Source organism: Gastrolobium bilobum, unplaced genomic scaffold, assembly GCF_033153095.1.
Source record: "Gastrolobium bilobum isolate Gb01-03AN ecotype WA unplaced genomic scaffold, APGP_CSIRO_Gbil_v1 utg12063, whole genome shotgun sequence".
NCBI classification, from domain to species: Eukaryota; Viridiplantae; Streptophyta; class Magnoliopsida; order Fabales; family Fabaceae; genus Gastrolobium; species Gastrolobium bilobum.
In genome coordinates, this window is record NW_026899021.1 from 531047 (window position 1) to 553800 (window position 22754).

A 22754-nucleotide genomic window follows, 5' to 3' on the forward strand; every position below is an offset into this window, starting at 1 on the left:
TATAACATGTCACATGACACACACAAAATTTCTACACTCACAACATTTTGTGGGGACTGCACTTTTTGAAGCAAAAATAAAAATAAAAATGGTACGCAAAACGAATTTCTATAACATTACACAATCACTTTTCCTACAACATAACTCTTATAAAATATTATGTCATGTGTTTAATTTTTATTTTATCCAAACAAACAAAAAATATCAATTTCCATCCAACATAACATTGCCAAGATACTATTGCATTGCATGGCATTAGATTCCCACCAAAATGAGCAAATGAAAATCAGTCATATAAATAGGAAAAGATAATCAGATTTTGAGATTTCCAGCAAAATCGGAGGAATGGTAAAAAAAAATAGTAACAATGATATGTATGCTTGCCATTTCCCCTGACTCTTCTTTATTTGCCAATGATAAAACCACATTGTGTAGTTATATGCAACCCTCAATGTCCATCCATGGTGAATAGGTGATAGCTCTCTCCGCAGGGTTGTGACAAACCCCAAAATGAAAGGCTGTTGCTTCCCTGTGACCTTTGGTAGGCCCCGCAGCAGCAGGGGCAGCTACAGGCCTGTTAGAAGTTCCTCTTTCGGTATTGTTTCTCCCTCTTTTCTTTGATTTCATTCATACCCCATCTTTTTTATTTTATTTTTGGGTTGACTTGTATGTTAACTATGATCATTTTTTGGGTTTTGGTTATTTTTTGGTTTGAAAACAATTTTGGTTGGTCCTTTCCCTAGCTCTTTTGATGCCCATTTTGATTATTAAGCTAAGTTGTATATGAAAACTATCATAAGGCTTGTTGATTGCATTGGTTTCTGTTCTGAATTTGGTGTAATTCTTCATTCATTATATTGGTTCCCCTGTGTGTTTCTGGAGCCAATAATCTCAAGTTCTAGTTACAAAGACCAAATTTAAGTCGAGATTGACAATTATGTTGGAATTTTGATTGAAAATAGTTAACAAGGTATCAAAATTCTCTATAATCATTTAATCTCAAACATGATATGTACAAAATATAATATACTAAAGCTTGGGTTATAGCCTTTTTGATTACGTGGAAAGGATAAACATGAAGCAATCATAACTACTATTGAAAGAACAACCGCAAATAGTGGGTGTGAGGTGAGGACAGAAACTATAATTGTTTCGGTGAAGTAATCAAAATAGAATAAAAAGATGGTTTTATGTTTGTTATGTTACGTAATATAATTCCACCTTCCTACACACACAACAAAGAAGTGAAAACCATATATTTTTCTCTCTTTTTTTCATCATTTCATTTTTTCTCTCTTCTTTATTGTGAGTGTAAAAAAACAAAATTCTGTTATAAAATATAACAAACATAAAATCCATAAAAATATCTCCTAATGATAGCAATAAAAATGAACCTACTTCTCATATTAAACTCATAACAAAGGCCCAAAAACCCAACACAGCATACATGGGTTTAAGTGCTCACTGTAACCCAATAACAAAAATAATCATCACATATGAACTAAAAACGCAATAGATACCCCCACATTATTTGACATTCAATTAATCTGAATTTTAGGAATTGATAACTATACTAGTCCTTCATGTCCGGAGAAATGGGAGGTTTTGGGTTCAAACATTACTAATACTAGCCCAAGGATTTTCATCTAATTTTCTATTTGGCATGAACATTAGGTTTTTTTTTAAAGTTAACCGGACCACTAATGATTGGGTGATTATTTATCCAAAATAAAAAATTTCCTCCCATTTAAATCTCTTTCTTTTTTCATAATTTCCTTTCAATCTTTTTTCTCTCCCATTTTTGGACAAGGAACATGTGCTCCAGGAGTACCAAAAGTGAGCTCAGTTATACAAATACTGAAATCACACATCATATTGGAAACAAAATTTGTAGGGATAACTTCATTTTGTCATTACCTGAAGGTTTGCCCTATAACTTAAATTTTCACAACTAGACACGTAAAAAAATTATGGAACAACATAAAATATTAATAAAATTATTAAAAAGTTATAGGTCTAGTGACGATCCAGCTATACTCCAAGAATACCTACTTCAAGGGTAATGATTCAATTTCAGAGAGTCACAACTCTTGAAAAAAATGAGAGGCTCAAACCTGAAACTAGATTAGTCTTATCCATGAGGGGGTGTTTGGTTCAGGTTAAATTTTTTTTTACTAGGGAAATGTTATTACCATGGATTTGTAGGAAAACTGAGTTAGATAAGAAAGTTTGAAAAAAGTTGTTTGGTTGGACAAAATTTCACCAGAAAAATTGAGTGAAATTTCTGAATCTGTGTTTAATTGAAGATAAAAGATTGATGGAAAAACTTATTGAAATTACAAAAAAAACCCTTTTAAAAATATCCACATAACCCTTGTAACTTCTCCGACGCGGTATATCCTGTTCACGGGCGTCTTCTTCGACTAGCTACGAGAATGGAACCAGCTACCAAATAAAGGGTCACATGTCAGTTAACATATCTCCACAACGCATACAATCGGGTCCAGCCATTTTCATCAAAATGTGAGAATATACATAAACTGGACTCAAAACTGCAAAAATAACCGAGTTTCATTCTCGTTTACCTGAGCTCCCATCATAACCATTTGGCTTTCTTCACTCAAACTTCTATTTGGGTTTCTTCAGAACCACCAATTTTGGGTTTCAGAACATAGACGAGTGATGTTTTGTGAAAAGTTGTTTGCTGACATGTGAGGGTAATCTTGTACCACTTTATTCACTTCTCCAGTTTTCAGAAAAATACCATGTCCCAGGCAGGCTGCTTTCGTGAACCGTGGTTTTGTCCCTTTTTAACATGCAATTGTAGATAGCTAGGCAACTTAGAGTGATGGGTAAAATTCATGAAATTCTTCTAACAAATGTGGAGAATTGAGAATCCAAAGATTAGTTTGCTAGGAAATCACTCAAAACTCCTGAACCAAACACCACCTTAGAGCTTTTTTAAAAAAATATTAACAAAATTAATCACTACTAATTCTTGACAAAAAAGTTATCAAATATAATTCTTGACGAAATTAATTATTACCTCTGCAGAACTGTGAATGGTGTGAAAATGAGTAGGATTTCCGATTTCATATTCTTTACTTGTTTTTAACCTGCTTTTAACCTGGAGCCATATCTCATTCGTTTTATATTCATTTTGAGATATTGTTGGGTCGTTGGATTCAGGATTTTTTTTAAAAAAAAGCGATTCTAGAGTCAATAAACTCGAAATTCAGATATGTACAAAATCCCTCTAAATTTTTTTAGAATTGTTCAACAAATTTTTTAAATAAATATTGAACAAAACGGTTAGGGTTTTGATCATTTTCCCCAAAGAATAAAACTAGGAGTTCGAGTTTTCATATGCAGCTATGCTTAAAACTTGGTATGTGGAGTTTTGCCATTGACGTGGTCCTATTCAATTTGAATCGGATTACTCAAGTAATTGATGCAATTTGCAACCTTAACATAGATTCCAATATCAAGAACACCTAATTTACAACCACAATTAGGATTAAATTGGCTCTAGTAACAATTGTTGCAATTTGCATTCAAAATAGTTAACAACATTATTAAGTCATGTACAAAATATAATACACTAGAGACTGGGTTATATTCATGGAAAGGAAAAATGTGAAGCGGCTATAACAAATATCTTCAAAAAAAAAATCACAGTGGCTGTGAAATGAAGAGAGAAATTATCTTTATTTCGTATGTACATAAAACCCCTTGTGGTCTCAATGGAGCATAAATGCATCTTTTTGTCTATGCATGCATATAACACCTTTTCAATATCCCTAAAGTCTTCACCCATCAATCATTTTTCTATATGAAAATTTACAATTTAATACATTAGATATTAAACTAAAGAAATTTCTGTCTTCAGGAAATTCGTTAGCTGCTAAATTGGTTGAAGTTAAACATGATAAACTGCCAATATTTTCAATGAATCTGTCTAATTTTATAATTTTTATATTTTTTAGTTCTGCTTCTTTCTTATGAATTGGTAATGAGTTGCAATTCATCTTTGTAGGTTCAACTAAACGTGGGGCACATGCCAGAAGAGAGAGTCATAGAGGACCTGTGGTTGTTTGCTTTGGGGAGATGATGATAAATTTTGTTCCCACAATAACTGGAGTGTCCCTTGCAGATGCACCAGCCTATAAGAAATCCCCTGCTGGAGCTACTGCCAATGTTGCTGTTGCAATATCTAGACTTGGAGGCTCAGCAGCTTTTATTGGCAAGGTGAAATTCTCCTTAATATTTTCACTCTGCTCACTATATATTTTGGCAGTGTTTTTTTTTTTTTTTTTAATTATTATTACCATCGTTTGAAGACAATGGCGGAGTCAAAAAAAAAATTTTCAAAAGAGGTGAAGGTAGTATAAGAGGGGTGTATTGGATTGAGATTTTAAAAGATTCAGTATGTAATTAAATTTGAAGAACTCTCTAATTTTATTTCGTATATGAGGATAAAAGCTCAAAGGCTGAGCTTGAGGGGGTTAATTTATGCTACATTTTTTCTTAAGTCTAGTTGAGGTATTAGACAAATATTTGCATGAAGTTGAGGGGAGGCGATCGCCCCTCCCTAACTCCACCACTTTTTGCAAGAATTCTTTATGTAAAATCCTATTGGTGCTACTGGTAACTTTGCATCAAATGTCTGAATCAGTCTTTACACATAAACAATTTGACCCTGTCTGTTAAAAGTGATACATGTAATTTCTTGGTAGCTTCTCAACCAGACATTTTGTTTTTTCATAGTTTATGTTCGCCTGATAATTCTAGACTAAAGCAATTTCCAATACATTACAACATCGTAGCCTATTTTTAATGTTTCATGTCAACTTGAGGAGCTAATACTTGGTTAGGATTGTGTATGTCATAAAATCAGCATTTTTGTCTTAAAGGAAACAAATTTCCATGCATAAACAACATCTTTATATGTGAATGTTTCTTTATATATATGGGAAAATTGGGTGTCCAGTCACTGGATATAAGGTTTTGTCTAATCACTGTATTATAACTATGTACTCCAAGGAATACACAGTTATAATGTCAAAGTTGTAATTTTTCCTCTCTCTTCATAAACTTGTCTGCTGATGTGGAAAATGAAAAAAAGTACAACTTTGATATTTATAGCTATGTATTCCTCGGAGTACATAGTTATAATGCGTTGATTGGACAAAATTTTATATCCAATAACTGGACACCGTATGGATCCTATATATATATATACCTGAGTCCATCTGTCTGACCACAGTGTCTCTAATATTTGCATGGAAGGTGGGAAAAGATGAATTTGGCTATATGTTATCGGATATTCTGAAACAAAATGGTGTTGACAATTCTGGCCTGCTCTTTGAACCACATGCAAGGACAGCATTGGCATTTTATTCTTTCAAGGGTGATGGGGAGCCTCAATTCATGTTTTACCGAAACCCAAGTGCTGATATGTTTCTTCATCCAGAAGAAATTGATGTGAACCTCATAAAGAAGGTGATACCAATTAGTATAAAAAAGTATATGAAACCTAAGAAAATCCATCTTGGTGCTCCAATAACATGAAATCGTCTACATTATTATAAAATATATTTATGGTTTAAATTTTAATTTCTATAAGTTCAAATAAAAAATTGATTCCAGAAATAAATACTACTTTTCAATCTTAAACTAAAATGCTATGATCTTCAGTTCCACAAGTTGCTTCAAACCTCATAAATTGACAGAACTCTACTTTTTAGTTTTGTTGGTTTCATTAAGTATCTTATGCGATGCAGGCCACAATTTTTCATTATGGTTCAAATAGCTTAATTAAGGAGCCTTGTAGGTCAGCTCACCTTGCAGCAATGAATGTTGCAAATATGTCTGGAAGTATCCTTTCTTATGCCCCAAATTTGACATTGCCACTGTGGCCATCCACAGAGGCTGCTAAGGAAGGCATCATGAGTATCTGGAACTATGCTGACATTATTAAGGTACATGTTTTTTTGTGTGATATAGAGAAAGAGAAAGTGAGTCTCTAAGTATACAAGTGTTATATCATAAATATTTCAAAATGGTCCTTTAATGTCATTTTTGACATCAATGAAAATGGGTATTAACTATTAACTCTATTATACGGTCTGTTTAGAAGTATTTGCAACATTATTTGAGTCTGCTTCTGCTTACTGAACATTAGGCTCATTTTGTTAAGTACAGGTCAGTGTGGAAGAAATTCGAATCTTGATTGAAGGTGATGATCCTTATGACGACAAAGTGATCATGAAGAAGCTGTACCACTACAATCTCAAACTTTTGCTGGTCACTGAAGGAGCTCGGGGTTGTAGATACTACACAAAGGTTTGATCAATAAACAAAAACTTGCATGATTTATATTAATTTCTACAAGCATAATGTTGTCTTATACGAATGAGTGTTAATGGGACTAAATCCTAAATGTGTTGTGTAATGTAAACATTTTGTTCTAGATACATGAAATAGAGCCTGACTGGTTTTTTTTTTCCCCTTATTTGCTAATCCAAAAATGGGTTGCTCATGTTTAATCTTGTACATGTCCTCATTATTGCACAGGACTTTAATGGTAGGGTTTCTGGTTTTGAGGTGGAAGCAGTTGACACAACTGGAGCAGGTGATTCTTTTGTAGGTGGACTCTTGAGCATTGTGGCTGCACACAAACACATTTATCAGGTGACATTTAGTATTTTATTTAGCTATCTAAGAGGGTTGAATACAAGCAGGGGTATGAAAAAACCGAATCAATCGAAACAGTGCATACCCCTAAATACAAGTAGGGATATATTTTTCTTATGTTGTAGAAAAAAAATTACCTCGTGTTGTAGAAATAAAAGTATAAGTGGGACCCACAGGTAAGAAGAGAGAGAAAAAAGAGTGATGGGACCCAACACTTTTTGTGTGTGTAAGAGAGTTGTTTATCTCATGTAAAATGAGATAAACATAACCCATACAAGTATTACCCATCTGTGATGAGATTTTTTTTATTACCTTCTCTTACGTTTAGTGAGCCTGATTTCTTGAGATTCATGCATGAATAAAAGGCCTGCATGAAAACTTAAAAAGGCATTTTATTTCACATGAGGAATCCTGATCTATTTACCAAGCTTATGGTTTGGAGAATTCCATGTCATGATGTTCCTTGGATGTAAACTTTGTATACATCTAACTTTTCTTATCCCAATTATCATTTATGATCTATGTAGTAATACCCCGAGAAATTGAAGGCTTGAAGCTATGTGACTTCAGTGTTCCATGCTATTTTCAGGATGAGAAAAGGTTAAGGGAGGCTCTTGATTTTGCAAATGCTTGTGGTGCTGTTACAGCGACAGGGAGAGGGGCTATACCTTCACTCCCCACAAAAGATGCGGTTCTCAGAATTTTGTTAATGTTCTCCAATTCATAGATGAGTAGAACATTTGGCAGTGATGGCAGCTGAATTGATCAACTAAAAGGTGTTGTATTCAATTCAAGCTAGTTGAAGCCTGGAATATGTTTGAAATGTGATAACTTTATTTCGCCATTAGACTTTTTTCAAAAAAGGAAAAAATATGAGTACAACACTTTGTTAGTAATATAATTATTATTACTAACATCTTAATATGCACTTGCTTATTCCATCAGGTGACTAATCTGTTTTGTGAAATTTGATTATTTGGATGGGCTTTTTTTCTCCAAAAACTGTCCCCTTTACCACCCCATCACCGTTTTGCTATTACCATTGCCTCCACCACTACCAAATTTACTTCCATGATTTGTTTTCACATATATTTTTAGTAATTTTATACAGGTCAACTACTATTAAATTTTTAAAAGAAAATTATTTCATGAGTAAATATCATTTTTGATCCTTAATAAATTTCACGATATCCGCTTTAGTTCCTAGCAAATAAAAAGGTTATTCGTGATCCTTAAGAAATTCAAAATGGATTCATTTAGTTGAAATTATGGTCCCTCACAAATTTAAAAAAGATTCACATTAGTCCCTCAAAAAGACTAAAATGGGTCCATTTTTAATTTTTTAGGGACCACGAATATACTTTTTATTTGTTAGGGACTAAAGCGGACATCATGAAATTTGCTGAGAAGTGAAAAAAATATTTACTCTTACTTTATTTACATAGTGATGTTCAATACCATCATCTTCTTTTGTGATACTCTTAATAACCTGAAGCTAGTTATGATGTGTTCAAGTTTTAGAAATTCGACGTTTTTTTTTAGGCCCAGACCGAATCACATTTCGAGTTGTCTTATCACACAATATTTTAAAACCTATGATTATGTCGATAATTAATGATAAATAATACATGTTAATAATGATAATAATTTATTTTGAAACATATACTATACAACATCCTTTAACTTTAGTCCTTTTTCTTTAAAATTTTATTATCCAATTCTGCATAATATCTAAATCTATGCATTTTATCAAAATGTTAAGTCAACTGAGTTATGACCCTCTCATTAATCGAGACATTTGGGTCTAGTCTAGATCCACAAAAGTAATTATTTGATGACCTTGTATTTCTAAACTTGTAATTCAATTATATTTGGATATATTTCGTACTTCGAGCTTTTAACTTTCACGTTGTATTTGGATTTTTTTTTTCCAAGAGTAATTAAGAGTTTTAACGTATTAAAAAAATAAGAGTAATTAAGATTATTTAAGAGTATGAATAGATAAACAATATTATAACTTACATTAAATCAAATAGAAATTACTTGTTAACTTCACCAGTCATAGCATGCCAAAATTTCCACCAACTAATAAGGGAAGACATACATATTAAACCCTATTCATATAACTAGTGAAAGTTCTTTTTTTCTTCTTTTTTGGTGAAAGTTCTTTAAAATCTAAATATAAGATGCAATATCATTCATCTCTGAGAACATTAGCAAACATCTCTGATATTATACATTAGAGAAAGTTGGGATTCCCCTTATTTTATACTTTCATAAGCAAGGATTAAATTATCTTCAATTGGACCTATGTAATCCAATGAACAATTCAGTCTCCACATCTGAACTTGGACTGCTTTCTTCATAGGGTTGATTTTCTCTCTGATCCTTTGTTGCTGGCTCTGGCTGGATATCATGCTGCATGGCAATTTCACTTAGTATTCGGTTTTCAGTTAACTAAAGGATTTCCAAATGCTAAAACAAGTATTGGACACAGATAAAAAGGCAAATCCCGATATATAAAGCTCCCTGACTTGGGAGGATAAAGGTGACGATCGATTGTACTTAGCTTTATCCTTGCATTTTTGTAAAAGAAATATTTACAAACTCAAACCCATGACCTTCTGGTCACAAAAAAATAACCTTACCGCTATTCCAAAGCTCGCCTTCAAGTATTCAACACAAATATGAAAACAAAATTCTAGACAGCATTAACTGTAGTGTAATTTCACCTGCTCAGAGAGCCTAGCATTTTCAGCAAGTAGGGATTTTTCCTGAATTGTATTCAAAACAAAGTAGTTAGAAATCATGAAGAAAAGAAAAGAACCTTCACTCTCTTTACCCAAAATAAAATAAAAATAAAAATGGAAGCATATTTTTCTAGGCCTGTATCATGAACTAATGCTAATTAGGCAAGAGTTTCAGATGACATTTAGTCACAACTGTATGGTGTCTGCATCTAAATTTGACAGAAAGATGGTTGAAATTAAACCAACTTTAATGAGATGCAGACACCTAACCCAGTTGGTAAGGTGCAAGTAGCATAAATTTGAAAGGGTTCCAACTTTATTTTTCTCCTCTTTCTTGCAGTTACTTTTTAGCTTACAAAAAGGTTAAAAAACCTAACATGGAAGAGATGAGAAAAGGTAGACTGAACTAAATGTGAACAATGAGGCTCAATGGATCAAAACCAGAATCAAATACTTCTTACAGAAGTTGAGTGCCACTAGGTTACATTAGCAGTCCAGTTTCTTATCACATTGAAAGATGACATTCATGGATTCAAGTTCAACCACCTTGTTGTCAACTACATGGACAACATACCTTTTCTTTTAGGTGCTCAATTTGTTCCTTGTAAACCTGAGTCTGGATATTAGAAAGATGGGATTCAAATATTTATCAAATTCAAAATATCAAAAGTACAAAATTCTACAGGTTTGTTAAGCTAACCTTTCTTTGTCGAATATTGCTTACACTCTTTTCCAACTGTTTTTCAATCTGTTGCAGTTCTTCCATGGAGCATGACCCCAATCCTTCTCCCAAGAGTTTCCTGAGGAATGAACAACACACATGCGACATATTTATTCTTTTGTTGTAAGTGCATTTAATTTAACATTGAATATGAACAATTTGTGAAGATGAATAGAAATTCAAGATCTTGAACCGTTTTGAAGCTTCAAGAAGCTCAATCTTCTTCATCAAGCTTGCTGCTTCTTGCTTCAAATGCTGCCATATATAAGGCAATTTCATTCAGTCTTCAGGATTCTAAGTTGAATGAGTATCTATGATAAGAGAATTCAGCAAGCAAATACAGATTAATCGAATGTCAACCAACCAATTCTCACCCACATTCACATCTAACATGTATAAGTTTATGCAGATGAAGATGAAATACCCTGCCTGGAAATGTTCAAAGCGTGAGAGTTTTCTAGTATTTAGAATTTTCAGGGTATATAAGTAGTTCTGCAAAAACCTTTTTATCATCAATCAAGTGCTAATAGTCATCATTGGTATATGCTTCATCTCTTCACCTCTACATCTGGCACAAAAACTATCAATGACATCATTAAAATATAAGTTTGCAAAAGTTCTACAAGCATGCTGATTTTTTTGCAATTCTTTGCACCCGGAAAGCCAATAATACTTGTCTCTGCACCAATTGCAAACGAGAACTCGTACATATATCTGTTGGGTTATTCAAGTATTGGGTTGTAACGAGGTGTCGGACCTACTTAGTGTGGATAGTTTAGCTTAGTTCATTGGTGGTGTTCTCTCGCCACGGGCTTCCCCTGGACCTGCCTAACAGTGGTATCAGAGCCGGGTTGAGCTTGGACTAGTCGGTGTTTGACCAGGAGACGGGTTGAATACTTGGGCTTGGGGTACTCAGTTGAAGGGGAGTATATCAATGTTAGGTTTCACCTTTGAGGGGGAGATTGTTGGGTTATTGTTGGGATATTCAAGTGTAATGAGTCTCATATTGGGTGGTAATGGCCTAAGCGAAATGTATATAATTAGGAGGACCCATGAACCCAGTACCTTAAGGTTTTGGGTTATGGCATGGTGTTAGACCCACTTGGTGTGGTTGGTTTAGCTTAATCCATTGGTAGTGATCCCCGGCCACAGGCTTCCCTGGACCCGCCTAACAGTGGTATCAGATCCGGGTTAAGCTCAAGCTAGTCTAGAGTTTTCTAGGAGGCGGGTTGAGTACCTGGGCTTTGGGGTACTCGGTTGAGGGGGAGCATATCAATGTTGGGTTTCACACTTGAAGAGGAGATTGTTAGGTTATACAAGTGTGATGAGTCCCGCATTGGTTGGTAATGGGTTAAGTGAAGTCCATATAAGTGGATGGATCCATGAACTCAATGCCTTAAGGTTTTGGGTTGAGACAAAGTGTCAAATCCACTTGCTAGCGTTGGGCTAGCTTAGCCCATTAGTGGTTGTTCCCCGCCATCGGCTCCCCCTGGACCCACCTGACAGTGGTATTAGAGCCGAGTTGGACTTAGGCTAGCCAAGTGTTTGGCTAAAGGCGGGATGAGTACTTGGACTTGGGTACTCGAGGGGAAAGTGTATCAATGTTGGGTTTCACACTTAAGGGGAAGATTGTTGGGATATTCAAGTATGATGAGTCTCGTATTGTCTGTTAATGGGCTAGGTGAAGTGTATATAACTTGGAGTATCCACGAACCCAATGCCTTAAGGTTTTAGGTTGTGACATGGTGTTGAATCCACTTGATGTGGTTGGTTTAGCTTAATCCATTGGTGGTGTCCCCGCCATGGGCTCCTCTAGACTCGTTTGACAATATCCACCATTTGTACCCGACTTCCTATTCTAATTCAAGAGCTTGATAGAATATGTAACCTACTCTTGTTCAAACAAATAATTTTTCTCAATTACTTCCTTTTGCCAACATTGCATAAACGTATAATTTCCTCTAATTTTTGGAGTCGTACTAGCTAATTCCCTTATGTTGGAAATTCTCAAAGGTGAGTAATAAAAAAAAGAGTCCTGTATTGAGAAGGAATAAGCTAAGTACGGTATATATTACAAAAAGAACCAATAAATTTAATATTTTATGATTTTGGGTTAAGATATAGTATTGGACTCCCTTATTATGAGTTTATCGCTTAGGCATATGGGTGTAAATGAGCTGGGTGAGGCCTGCCTAAAATACTTTAGGCCTGACCTTATTTGTTAGTCTTGTATAGGCCAAAATTATAAGTCTAGCTTGACCTATATTTAAAAAATAAAAAATTTGGCCTAGGCTTGTTAGCATGTTTAACTCTATTAGACATTCAATAATTAAAAAATAATAATTAAAATAATATTACTTTATTGTTCAAAATCATTAAAATAATAATTTTATTTATTTTATTTAAAATAAATAAGGGTTTGGTGTTTGTCATTTTAAATGACATAAGTTATGTCATTTTAGGAGAGAGATAGACACAGAAAAATGGAAATCATGGGAGAGAGAAAGTGAGTGATTTTTTTTTAATTTAAAATTTAAATAAAATTTGTTTTTCTGTGTCTGTCTCTCTCTTAAAAGGACAGAGTGTTATGTCATTTAAAATGACAAACACTTTTCCCAAATAAATAATATGATACAAGTTTATAGGCTGGGTCTTGTAAAAGTTTCGCCTATCACATACTTACTAAAAAAGGTTTTTTTTTACTACTTAAACCTGTTCTATTTTACTAAATATAATAAATCAAAACTTGCCTAATTTAGGTCAAGCTGTAAACCCCTAATAAGCCATCTCCCCATTTACATTCCTACTTTACTTTTTGATAAGTTAACTATAGTCTCCCCTAATTTCGCAGGTCACTCCATCATACATTTTAATTTTTACCATTCCAAATCCAAACCATCACACATGGAGTTGCTACCTACAGTGATTACACAATTACGAACCCGTGGAACGTATCAAATTAATCTAAGGCCAGAGCAAAATGAACAGAACATTGCACATTGTCTTAGATATAGTACTGTGCCTACTAGCCCTTCTTACTCTTTGCTCAACCACCAAAATGATTATATGAAGGCAGAAAGAGCATAACAATAAAAGGGCTTGATCTTTATCTTCTGTCTTTCATGGTAAGCGACAAACCACAATAATTAGATTTAATATCATATCTTAACTCAACATCTAAAGATAATTGAGTCTATGAATCATTTCATTTATATGGTACTTACCAAGTTTATTCCTAACTAATATATAAAACTTACCACTCACTTGAATTTTCAATGGTTATCATAAGCCCGGTAAGCTGTACAAACTCAAGACCTTTTATTGAGATATTAACCTCATACGCCTATTTACTTAGTCACGATCAATAGAGTTGTGTTTCAGACCTAGTAAGTGGTAACGCATTTTTCACTAATTGACAAGCTTAATATTATTTGGTGTTGGAAAGAATATCTTTAGGATATTTTTATTATTTATAAAGATCTATTTCCTTATTTCATTAGGATTTAGGTTACATCTGGGCTAAGCCCATTAGCATTTCTTTATGTATTGTACTCTACTGAATCAATTTATTATATAGATTTATTCAATGTTCCTCTCGTCTCTTGTTATTTTACATGGTATCAGAGTCTAACGAGAGAAATCCTTGTCTGCATTTCCTTACTCTTTTTCATAATTTTAATATAGTAGTGGAGAGATATCACCCTCCGTAAGGGATTGGCTTTCCTGTCTGTTCCCTTTCTATCTTTCTCTCTCTGCTTCTCTTAGTTTCTTCTTTTCTTTCTTGTCTTCCATCGAAGACCCAACCACCATAAACAACTAGCACCGGCCAGAACCATCATTGCCTCTGCACAGCAACAGTTCTCGTCGTCCCTGTTCATCCGGTCACTGCCACAGTCCACCGTCGGAAATTTGTCCAACGACTTTACGGCCACCAACCACCATCGTTCGGATCGTCTTCCCCGTGCGCTCAGCGTCGTTCAAGCCGCGTCTCTTTCCTCCGGCCGCATCATCTTTTCTTCTTCGGGCGAATCTTGTTTCTTCCCGCTGTGTTTTCTTCTTCTTTGGTGATTTATTATTTTTTATTTTGATTTTGTTTTATGGCTTGTATTTGGCCAATTTTATTTTATTCCCAGATATGTTTGTGGTGTTATTCAAGTCTGATTTGACTTGTATTTGATTTATTTTTGCCATTATTGGGTTTATTTTGGCCTCCTATTCAGGGGCAGCATTTATCTCCATTGTTGCCTCGTCCGCGAATTATTCCAGTTACACTGGCTCCGTCAGCTTGTATTCCAGTTGCAACATTATCTTTTTCTTAACTCTTCCTTTGCTGATGTCTATTCCAGCACCATCTCTTTACTAGCTCTTCAAACTGATAATCATTCCAATTGATTTGCTGTCGATTTCTCCGACTTATATTCCGTGAAACTTCGTTTTAGTTTTCTTTCTTTCCAAGATGAAGTGTCCCTCCATCTCGAGGGGGAGTATTCGAGATATAGATAATATTTTATTTTAGTTTATTATGTTTGTTATTTTTTTTTAGGGTGAGTTGTAGAGTTGTTACAACCCCCACTCGTTTATTTTGATGTTATGTTTCTTAGTCTTTTTAGTTCAAGCTTGTTTCTTATGATCTATACGCTTCAGCTTGAGGGGGAGTGTTGGAAAGAATATCTTTAGGATATCTTTATTATTTGTAAAGATCTATTTCCTTATTTCATTAGGATTTAGGTCAGATCTGGGCTAAGCTCATTAGTATTTCTTTATATATTATACTCACCTGAATCAATTCAATATACAGATTTATTCAATATTCCTCTCGTCTCTTATTATTTTACATTTGGAATCCAAAACAATGGCAAAGTTGGTTAAATAATCAATTACGGAAATGAAGAATAATTAGTTAGTTTGGACTAGTCTTGAAAGGAACAATAAGAGGCACATGAAATTTGGTTTTCTTCCCAAACAAACATACAAGGAAAACAAAAAACAATTATGAGGAAAGAAAAAGCATAGGCATATTCAATTTTCATCAGCCTGTTTGCTTTCATATTACAAAAGATAATGAATAGAAACTGATAAAGAAAAAAAAGAAAGGTATATTAACCTGATTATTTTGTTCATCCGGTTTGTGTGCTGTTTGAGAACTCCTGTTATGCCTGCGGTAGCGTTCAATTGTCTCCTGCATGCTGTTTCATAAAATCCAATATTACTAGTCTCACATGATTCATGGTAAAAATAATAAGTAAATAACCTGCACTTGCTTAAAAATGAGAAGGATAGGTCAGGGGAGTCCATGATCACCAATTATTATTTCTTAAAGGCACTCATGTTAACTAGATCATATTCTACTTGTGCATTTTACATGACATCTTTACCAAACACTTTAAAGTATTAAGTCTGGATATATTTTTCAGTTATATAATTCTTACTTTGTTCATTCATTGTCAATGTGGACTTCTTGACTTGCACTTCAAATTTAATGGGTGTTGAGTTTGTTTCTGTTATCATCTTTAGTTTATGTTATTATTTATAATCATAAAGACTTTTTTATTTGAGATTAATGTTTCTCATGTTGTAGGAGACAAAGATAATTTTATCTCCTACACACAAATAAAAGTGTGGGATCAATATTTTCTCTTTCTCTCTCTTCTTTTCATATGATCTCACATGGGCCCCACACACTTTTATGTATGTATAACAGTATAAGAGATAAAATTATCTCGTACAACATGAAAAACATCAAACCTTTTTTATTTTTATGTGGTTTCATGTTTTCAACATTTATGAAGAAATGGTAAAAAGAATACTTATTTATTTTTATCATTTATTTACAAAATTTAATGAAAATTAAAATAATATAATATTTTTGACAATTAAAATAAAAAAAGAATAAAATAAAATGAACACCTTTCTTGATTTGCATAATTTGCATTTCCTAGAATTTCAAAACTTGATCAACATACATATATAAGAAAAGAATAGGGTTGGCAAAAACGAGTCAACCCGTCACTCGCCAAAAATAAGTCGGATTGGGTTGGCAAAAATGAGCTGCCAACCCGAGCCAGCTCATGAAAAAACGAGCCAACCCGCGGGTCAAAAGAGTCAGCTCGCGGGTTCAGTTTTTTTTTTTTTTTTTTACAAAAAATATAATATACAAAAATGGACAACACTCACACATGCTGTCATCATCTTTCTTCCTTCTCTAAACCTAAGTTCCTAATCTTCTCACATCCCTGCCATTTTTATATTGTTAGGTTGTGTTGGCTCTGTTTGGTTCAAACATCTTACCCACTTGGTAGCAAGTGGTTCTGATTGTTTCTTGATGTTGGTGCAAATTTGTTGTGAAGAAAATTCGAAACTCTAATATTTTGCTTTTATTTCTCATTTTGTAACCCTTTGTTTAAGCTGATGGAAGCCACATAGCTGGTGTATTAATACTACAGGTTCATTTAAATAAGCTGAAAACGAGCCAACCCGCAAGCAATTTTCGAGCCAACCCTCGAGCCAATTTTCGAGCCAACTCGCGAGCTATTTTGTCAAGCCAACCCACGAGCCATATTTTTGAGCCAACCCTAACCCGACTCGGGTCGGGTTGGGTTGGATTTTCTAGCTCGTTTTTTTTTTCGAGCCAACTCTAACCCGGCTCGTTTCTTTCGGGTTGCATGCAGGTTAGGCCGGGTCGAGTCGGGTTGACCCGTTTCGCCAACACTATAAAAGAAGACTTCCTTTTAGCTCTAATCTTCTTTTCTTTACCCTCCAATATTAGAGGCCTCACCCCTATCTTTATTACTACAACCGTTACCCGATAAATCTAACCTCTCACCAGGACAAAACTGATAAAATTCTTTCTATATTTGAGTTGCCATTTTCTTATAAAAAAAATACAACATGTATTATATTTAGCCATCTCATCTTTATTTTAAAGTTCTTATGCTTCCTTTAATAGTTGTAGCTCAATTAGATTATGCATAAATAATAAATAATAAATAAAATAAAATAAAATAATATTTACTTTTCATATAATTGGTGAATAACTAAAAATATATTCTATGCATAAATTTTTTAAAAAATAATAGGTCAACCTATACAAGAATTAAAATTTAGAACTTGACACCAATAGAAAAGCATAAATATCTCAAATCGTCACATTTAATGGAAATTTATATTATTTTATCTTAATAGTGTTTCTAACTATGAAAATAATTTATTATCATAAAGACACAAATATTCAAGAGGAAGTTTTGCATGTTGAAAATGATAAAAGGAGAAGAATTAACCTCTAAAAGGAGGATCTTTAGAAAACAAAAAATGAAGATATATATATATATATATATATTATATGGAAAACATTTTCTCATGTTGCATGAGAATTCAATTCTCATGTTGTGACCATTCGATTTGCGTGCAAAATTTTCTTTTCTTTTTCTCTTTTTAATAAATGTGGGGTCCACCACTAGTTGAGTCACAACATGAGAATTCAATTCTCATGCAACATGAGAAAATCAAACCCCATATATATATATATATATGGAAATCGAGGGAATTAAAAGAAACTAGTTACAAAATCTTGGTCTACTAGAAGGAGAGATCTACACCCTTCACGAGGATTAGCCAAAACACACAAGTTCCAATCTTCTTGACTTTGGTTGAACATTGCTAGCTAATTGGCAACCATGTTCCCTACCCCGAAGGTATGGGAAACTTTGGTCGTCCAAGGTCTGCTCAAAAAACTTCTGATCTTCTTAACCAGAGGAGCAAGAGGATGTTGGTCACAACAATCAGCATGGATAAGTTGAATTGTTGTCAAGGAGTCCCCTTCAATCTACACCTGTTTATATCCAGCATTCCAAGCAAGTTCAACTTCATTCAAGAACCCCAAAAGTTCAGCTCTTAACCCTAATCCACTGCCCCATCTCATTACGAAGCAAACCTTCACAGATAGGCAACAACTTCTCTCCCACCTTATATTTGTTTATGAGGACTTAGACCCAGAGAGAGTCCCTCTGAGTCATGATCCCATGTCTTAGTTTCATCAGAGCATCCTGGTTGAGGTGCCTTGCTTGACGCAAGCCAAGACCCTCATGGTTCTTATCTCTACATACAATATCCCACGCGACAACATGAATATTTCGATCATTGTTAGGAGATTCCCAGACAAAGTCACGAGCTCTTTTGTCAATATCTTGACATACCTGCACTGGAAGAGGGCAAGTAAGCATCAAATACAAGGGTATAGCAAACAAAACTGAATGAGTGAGCGTGGTTCTGCTAGCTAAAGAAAGGGACGATCTTTGCTATGAACTTAACCGCTTGTCTATCTGATTGAGAATATGAGAGAACACAGAGGCCTTGACTCTTCCTTGCATCAGCGGAATACCCAAGTATTCCTCATAATAGCAGTTGCAGAGAAGCCCAAAGTATGAGCAATCTCAGTTGCCCGAAAGTGATTAATGCTCCTAGAAAAGAGAACCTGCGTCTTCTCCCTGTTAATTTGCTGACAGGAAGCAGCACAAAAACAGTCCATAATCTTGGTTAAGAGTTGAGCTTGCTCCATAAAGGCTTATGCAAAGAGTAGCACGTCACGTGCAAAGAAGATGTGTGATATTGGAGGGCCATTCTTTCTAAGAACAACCAGTTTTCAGAGCTTCATATTGGCTGCTTCGTTGATGATGTGGGCAAACCTCTCAATGCAAAGAACAAAGAGGTAAAGGGAAAGGGGGTCCCTTTGTCTTATAACATTCGAGGGTTGGAAGTCCCTGGTAGCATTGTAATTCCATACATTCATGATGTTGATTCACACACATTCCATGATAAGCTCAGTGGCCTTCGAAGGGAACCCAGCTTCAGATAGAGTTTGACCGAAGGAAATTCCAGTTTACCCGATCATACGCTTTCTCTGAATCTACCTTGATCTCCATCCAAGATTTCTTCCCCGTCTTGATTCTCAAAGAATGAAAATTTTCCTGTGCAATAAAAATATTGTCTGTGCTATGTCTGCCCTTGATGAAACTGCATTGGTTAAAAAGAATCAAGGAGTCCATATGAGGTTTCAGCAGGTTAGAGATGAGTTTTGTTACCACCTTGTAAATAACGTTACATAAACTGATAGGTCAAAAGCTCTTCAAGGAAGAAGGATTCTCAACCTTAGGAATAAGGCATATATGGGTATGATTAATGGACTTGATCTTCTCAGGAGAGGCAAGGATCTCACGAATCAAGGAGTAAACTGAGGTTTCAATTTTCTTCCATTGGCTCTAAAAGATGGCGTGAAGGCTGTCAGGACCAGAGGATTTATAAGGGTGCATACCAAACACTCTGTCCTGAATCTCCTTATTAGTGGGTATGGCTCCTAACCGAAGGAAGGAAGCCTTCTCAACCCTAGGGAAAATTTTCATCACCAAAGGGAGCCAGATGCTAGGAGTACATCCATTGGTGTAGAGTTTCTCAAAGTAAGCCACAACCATGCCTTTAAGTTTATCCGAATCAGATACCCAGTTACCTTATTCATCTTGGAGAGAATTAATTCTGTTAGCCCTACGCCTTATGACCGTTGCTGCAAGGTAAAATCTTGTGTTCCTCTCACCAAACACCAACCAATTGCACCTAGACCTTTGGTACCAATTGAGTTATTCCTGGAGATAGATTAGGTTCAGACCGTCCTACAGTTTGTTGCGCAGTCTGTCCATATTTGTTCTTCAAATGGGCCCTGAACGTATTGCAATGCTACTTAGAAGTAGCTTCTCTAAAAGCATGGCAACCCGAGGATCACTGGCGGAGTTTTTCCAGCATTGGTTGACCACCTCACTGAAACTCTCACAGGTAAGCCAAGATGCTACATGTAACATCCCGGTGGCTGTAGAGGGCGAGAAGTGATCGTCGGAGCAAAGAGACACAGACAAAGTGCGGCTCTTGACAGGTTTCCAATGAAAGAGCACATGAATGAATCGAATACACACCCGAAAGAAAGGGATTCCAAATACTGTACAAATACTACCTATACTAACAAAATGCATCTACCTTTCAGTAGCCTAGAATGGGAGAACTCTATAGTTAAGCGCATCGGCGGACCCACACTATTGCAAGTGTGGGCACTTGCAGACACAAGTATTTTTGGGGAGGGGGGATTTTTTTGCGAAAGATTAAAGGGTGATTTGAACAGCTCATAATGTAAAATATGCCAAGGCTAAAATTAGTGTTAAGGACACGTGGAAAAGTAAGGAGTGCACGTTTGGTTGTTGGCTAGTGTGCTGTTGGAAATGTCTAGCCATGCACCTTTTAGGTATAAAGTGGGCTTTACAACCAAAAATATTGAAACTTATTGGAGTTTCTGTGAAATGTTGTACAACTCATAATGTAAAAATTTTTACCCTCACTTATGATATATAATTATATTTAATATTAAAATAATAATAAAAAATAGGACAAGATTATTTTGCATCGCTATACAAATAAAAATCTTAACAAATAATCATTGCTTGAAATTATGATAGCTTAGTTGACTCTTGATTATTATTTTTTTATATTAAGTTAAAGTTTTCTTTTCTTTTATTGTTTATATATTTTTTTTTTGTTATTTAATGCATTTAAAAAAAATTAAAAAAAAATTTAGCACCTCTAAATGTTCATACATAAATAAAATTTCCTGAGTCCGCCACTGGTTAAGCGTGCTTAACTTGGAGTAATTCCGGGCTGAGTGACCTCCTAGGAAGTTTTTCCAAGAAGTGTGTGAGTGAAGACAAAGCACGCCGAAAAATCTCGTGTTACTTTGTGAGGACAGTCATAGATTCTTGAAGCGACCGGGCGTTGCAAGTGATATCAGAGCAGGGCCTCTCTCCCAGTATGGTGTGGTTCGAGGACGAACCTGGCAAAAGCTTGTGGGCATGTAACATTCCGGTGGCTGACGACAGCAGGGAGTGATCACCGGTGCAAAGAGGCACGGACAAAGAGCGGTTCCTGGCAGGCTTCCAGCGGAAGGGTACATGAATGAATCGAATACACATCCGAAAGAAAGGGATTCCAAATATTGTACACAAATAGGACTCTCCAGTTGAGGATAGCTTATAAGAATTAATTAGTAGACTAACAAGATGCATGTACTTTTTGGTAGCGCAAAACGGAAGAACTCCATAGTTAAGCGTGCTTAACTTGGAGCAATTCTGGGATCGGTGACCTCCTGGGAAGTTATCCTAAGAAGTGTATGAGTGAGGACAAAGCACGCTGAAAAGTCTCGTGTTAGTTTGTAGGACAGTCATTGATTCTTGAAGCGGCCGGGCATTGCACTAGGAATCGAAAAGGTTTCCTATACGACGATGATCAGAGCTGAAAAATGGTAAATGCTTCACAATTCTGGTAGGGAACATCCTTAACCAATTGAAATTAGCCATTGCACGGTCCAATCTCTCTAAGAGGTGGCCGTTTTTCCACGTAAAACTAGGCCCATAAAATCCAAGGTCTGAGATGTTGGCCTGACGAACACAATCACTAAAGTCTCTGATAGATCTAAAGTAAGGGGAACCACCACCTTTCTTCTCCAAAATTGCTAGATAAGTATTCAAGTCCCCAATTAACATCCAAGGTAGAGAGATGGTATTAGTAAGCCGTAAGATTTCCTCCCAAAGAAGCCTGCGACCCATCCTTCTAGGGCTTCCGTAAACAAAGGTGATATCATCCTCTTTACTAGACTCCAGCCAAGAAACCTTAGTATAGATGAATTGGTCTGGTTGCACATAAGTCAAAACCCACCAAAAAAGCCACTGGGTCTTGTCTAAAGTGACTATGAAAACCAAAACTTTTTTGTTTGTTTCTTTCCTCCCACTAATCCGGGTTTCAAGAAGGGAAAAAATCTTAATTTTATTCTCATTTGTAATATCCCTTTCAAGTAAAGAGAGGCATTTTTTGTTGGCCCCACGAAAATTCCATGAGCAGGCGTTTATGATGGACATTTAAATGACAATATATAAAGATGATCCACATCATCATAAAGCTATCCATTAAACAAATTAGACCATCAATGAGGGTAAAGAACCCTAGGCACCAGAAGGTGCAGCTATTAGTAAAAGAATAAGGGGTTTTAAGCAACCCTAATACTGACAACATTTGGTTGAGCGCAACCTCTTTTAGCTCCTGAGAGGCATAGTGGATCATGGCCAACATCTCAGCCTCCCTTTCCTTGGCTACGATAACGATTTTGTCCCCACTCGAAGACCGAGGATCCATTGCTGCAGACTTTTCTGGTATAGCTTGAACAGGACCCTGCTAAGGAGTAGGCTGAGAAACAATAGCCTTTTGTCACTATCTCCTCTAGTGATACGAGAATTGCCATTTTGCATGGGACTGCCATGTTTGCCATTTTTATTTTTCCTACTGTCAACCATCTCTTTTCCATGTGATACACTTTCCAACATTGGGACATTCTCATTTTTCCCATTTATGTGGATCCTCGGGGTTGACTTTGGCTCTTTTGTATTATCTTTAGCCAAAGATGGATTTATTGCATGCTCCCTAGAAAGCTTCTTCCCCTCAAGATTTTCACTTGCCTTAGGCATCATCGACACATCTCCATCTTTAGGGTCAGGCGAGACATTGAC

General features: G+C 35.4%; 2 protein-coding genes across 2 annotated transcripts in view; one reads left to right on the forward strand and one right to left on the reverse strand.

Annotated features, from left to right (window-relative positions):
• Nucleotides 1-2848: 2848 nt before the first annotated feature.
• Nucleotides 2849-7423, forward strand: LOC133286274 (probable fructokinase-7). The gene is made up of 7 exons (XM_061483667.1): nucleotides 2849-2852; nucleotides 4037-4248; nucleotides 5290-5502; nucleotides 5784-5981; nucleotides 6205-6345; nucleotides 6577-6693; nucleotides 7286-7423. The coding sequence occupies exons 1-7, from the start codon at nucleotides 2849-2851 to the stop codon at nucleotides 7421-7423; spliced, it is 1023 nt and encodes a 340-aa protein (XP_061339651.1).
• Nucleotides 7424-8755: 1332 nt separating this feature from the next.
• LOC133286253 (MADS-box protein SOC1-like) overlaps nucleotides 8756-22754 on the reverse strand; it is a 34448-nt gene continuing 20449 nt past the window's right edge. Inside the window, exons 3-8 of the mRNA XM_061483645.1 lie at nucleotides 15272-15353; nucleotides 10361-10422; nucleotides 10147-10246; nucleotides 10021-10062; nucleotides 9429-9470; nucleotides 8756-9114 (exon numbers count right to left, since the gene is read on the reverse strand). Coding sequence (XP_061339629.1) covers nucleotides 8995-9114; nucleotides 9429-9470; nucleotides 10021-10062; nucleotides 10147-10246; nucleotides 10361-10422; nucleotides 15272-15353 — 448 coding nt within the window. The 3' untranslated portion in view covers nucleotides 8756-8994. The remainder of the gene's footprint in view (nucleotides 9115-9428; nucleotides 9471-10020; nucleotides 10063-10146; nucleotides 10247-10360; nucleotides 10423-15271; nucleotides 15354-22754) is intronic.

Bases quoted from the DNA above. Each gene is read 5' to 3' on its own strand.
- LOC133286274 (XM_061483667.1), top strand. The intron at 5,982-6,204 runs GTACATGTTTTT...TGTTAAGTACAG, and splicing joins ACTATGCTGACATTATTAAG to GTCAGTGTGGAAGAAATTCG. The intron at 6,694-7,285 runs GTGACATTTAGT...TGCTATTTTCAG, and splicing joins CACACAAACACATTTATCAG to GATGAGAAAAGGTTAAGGGA.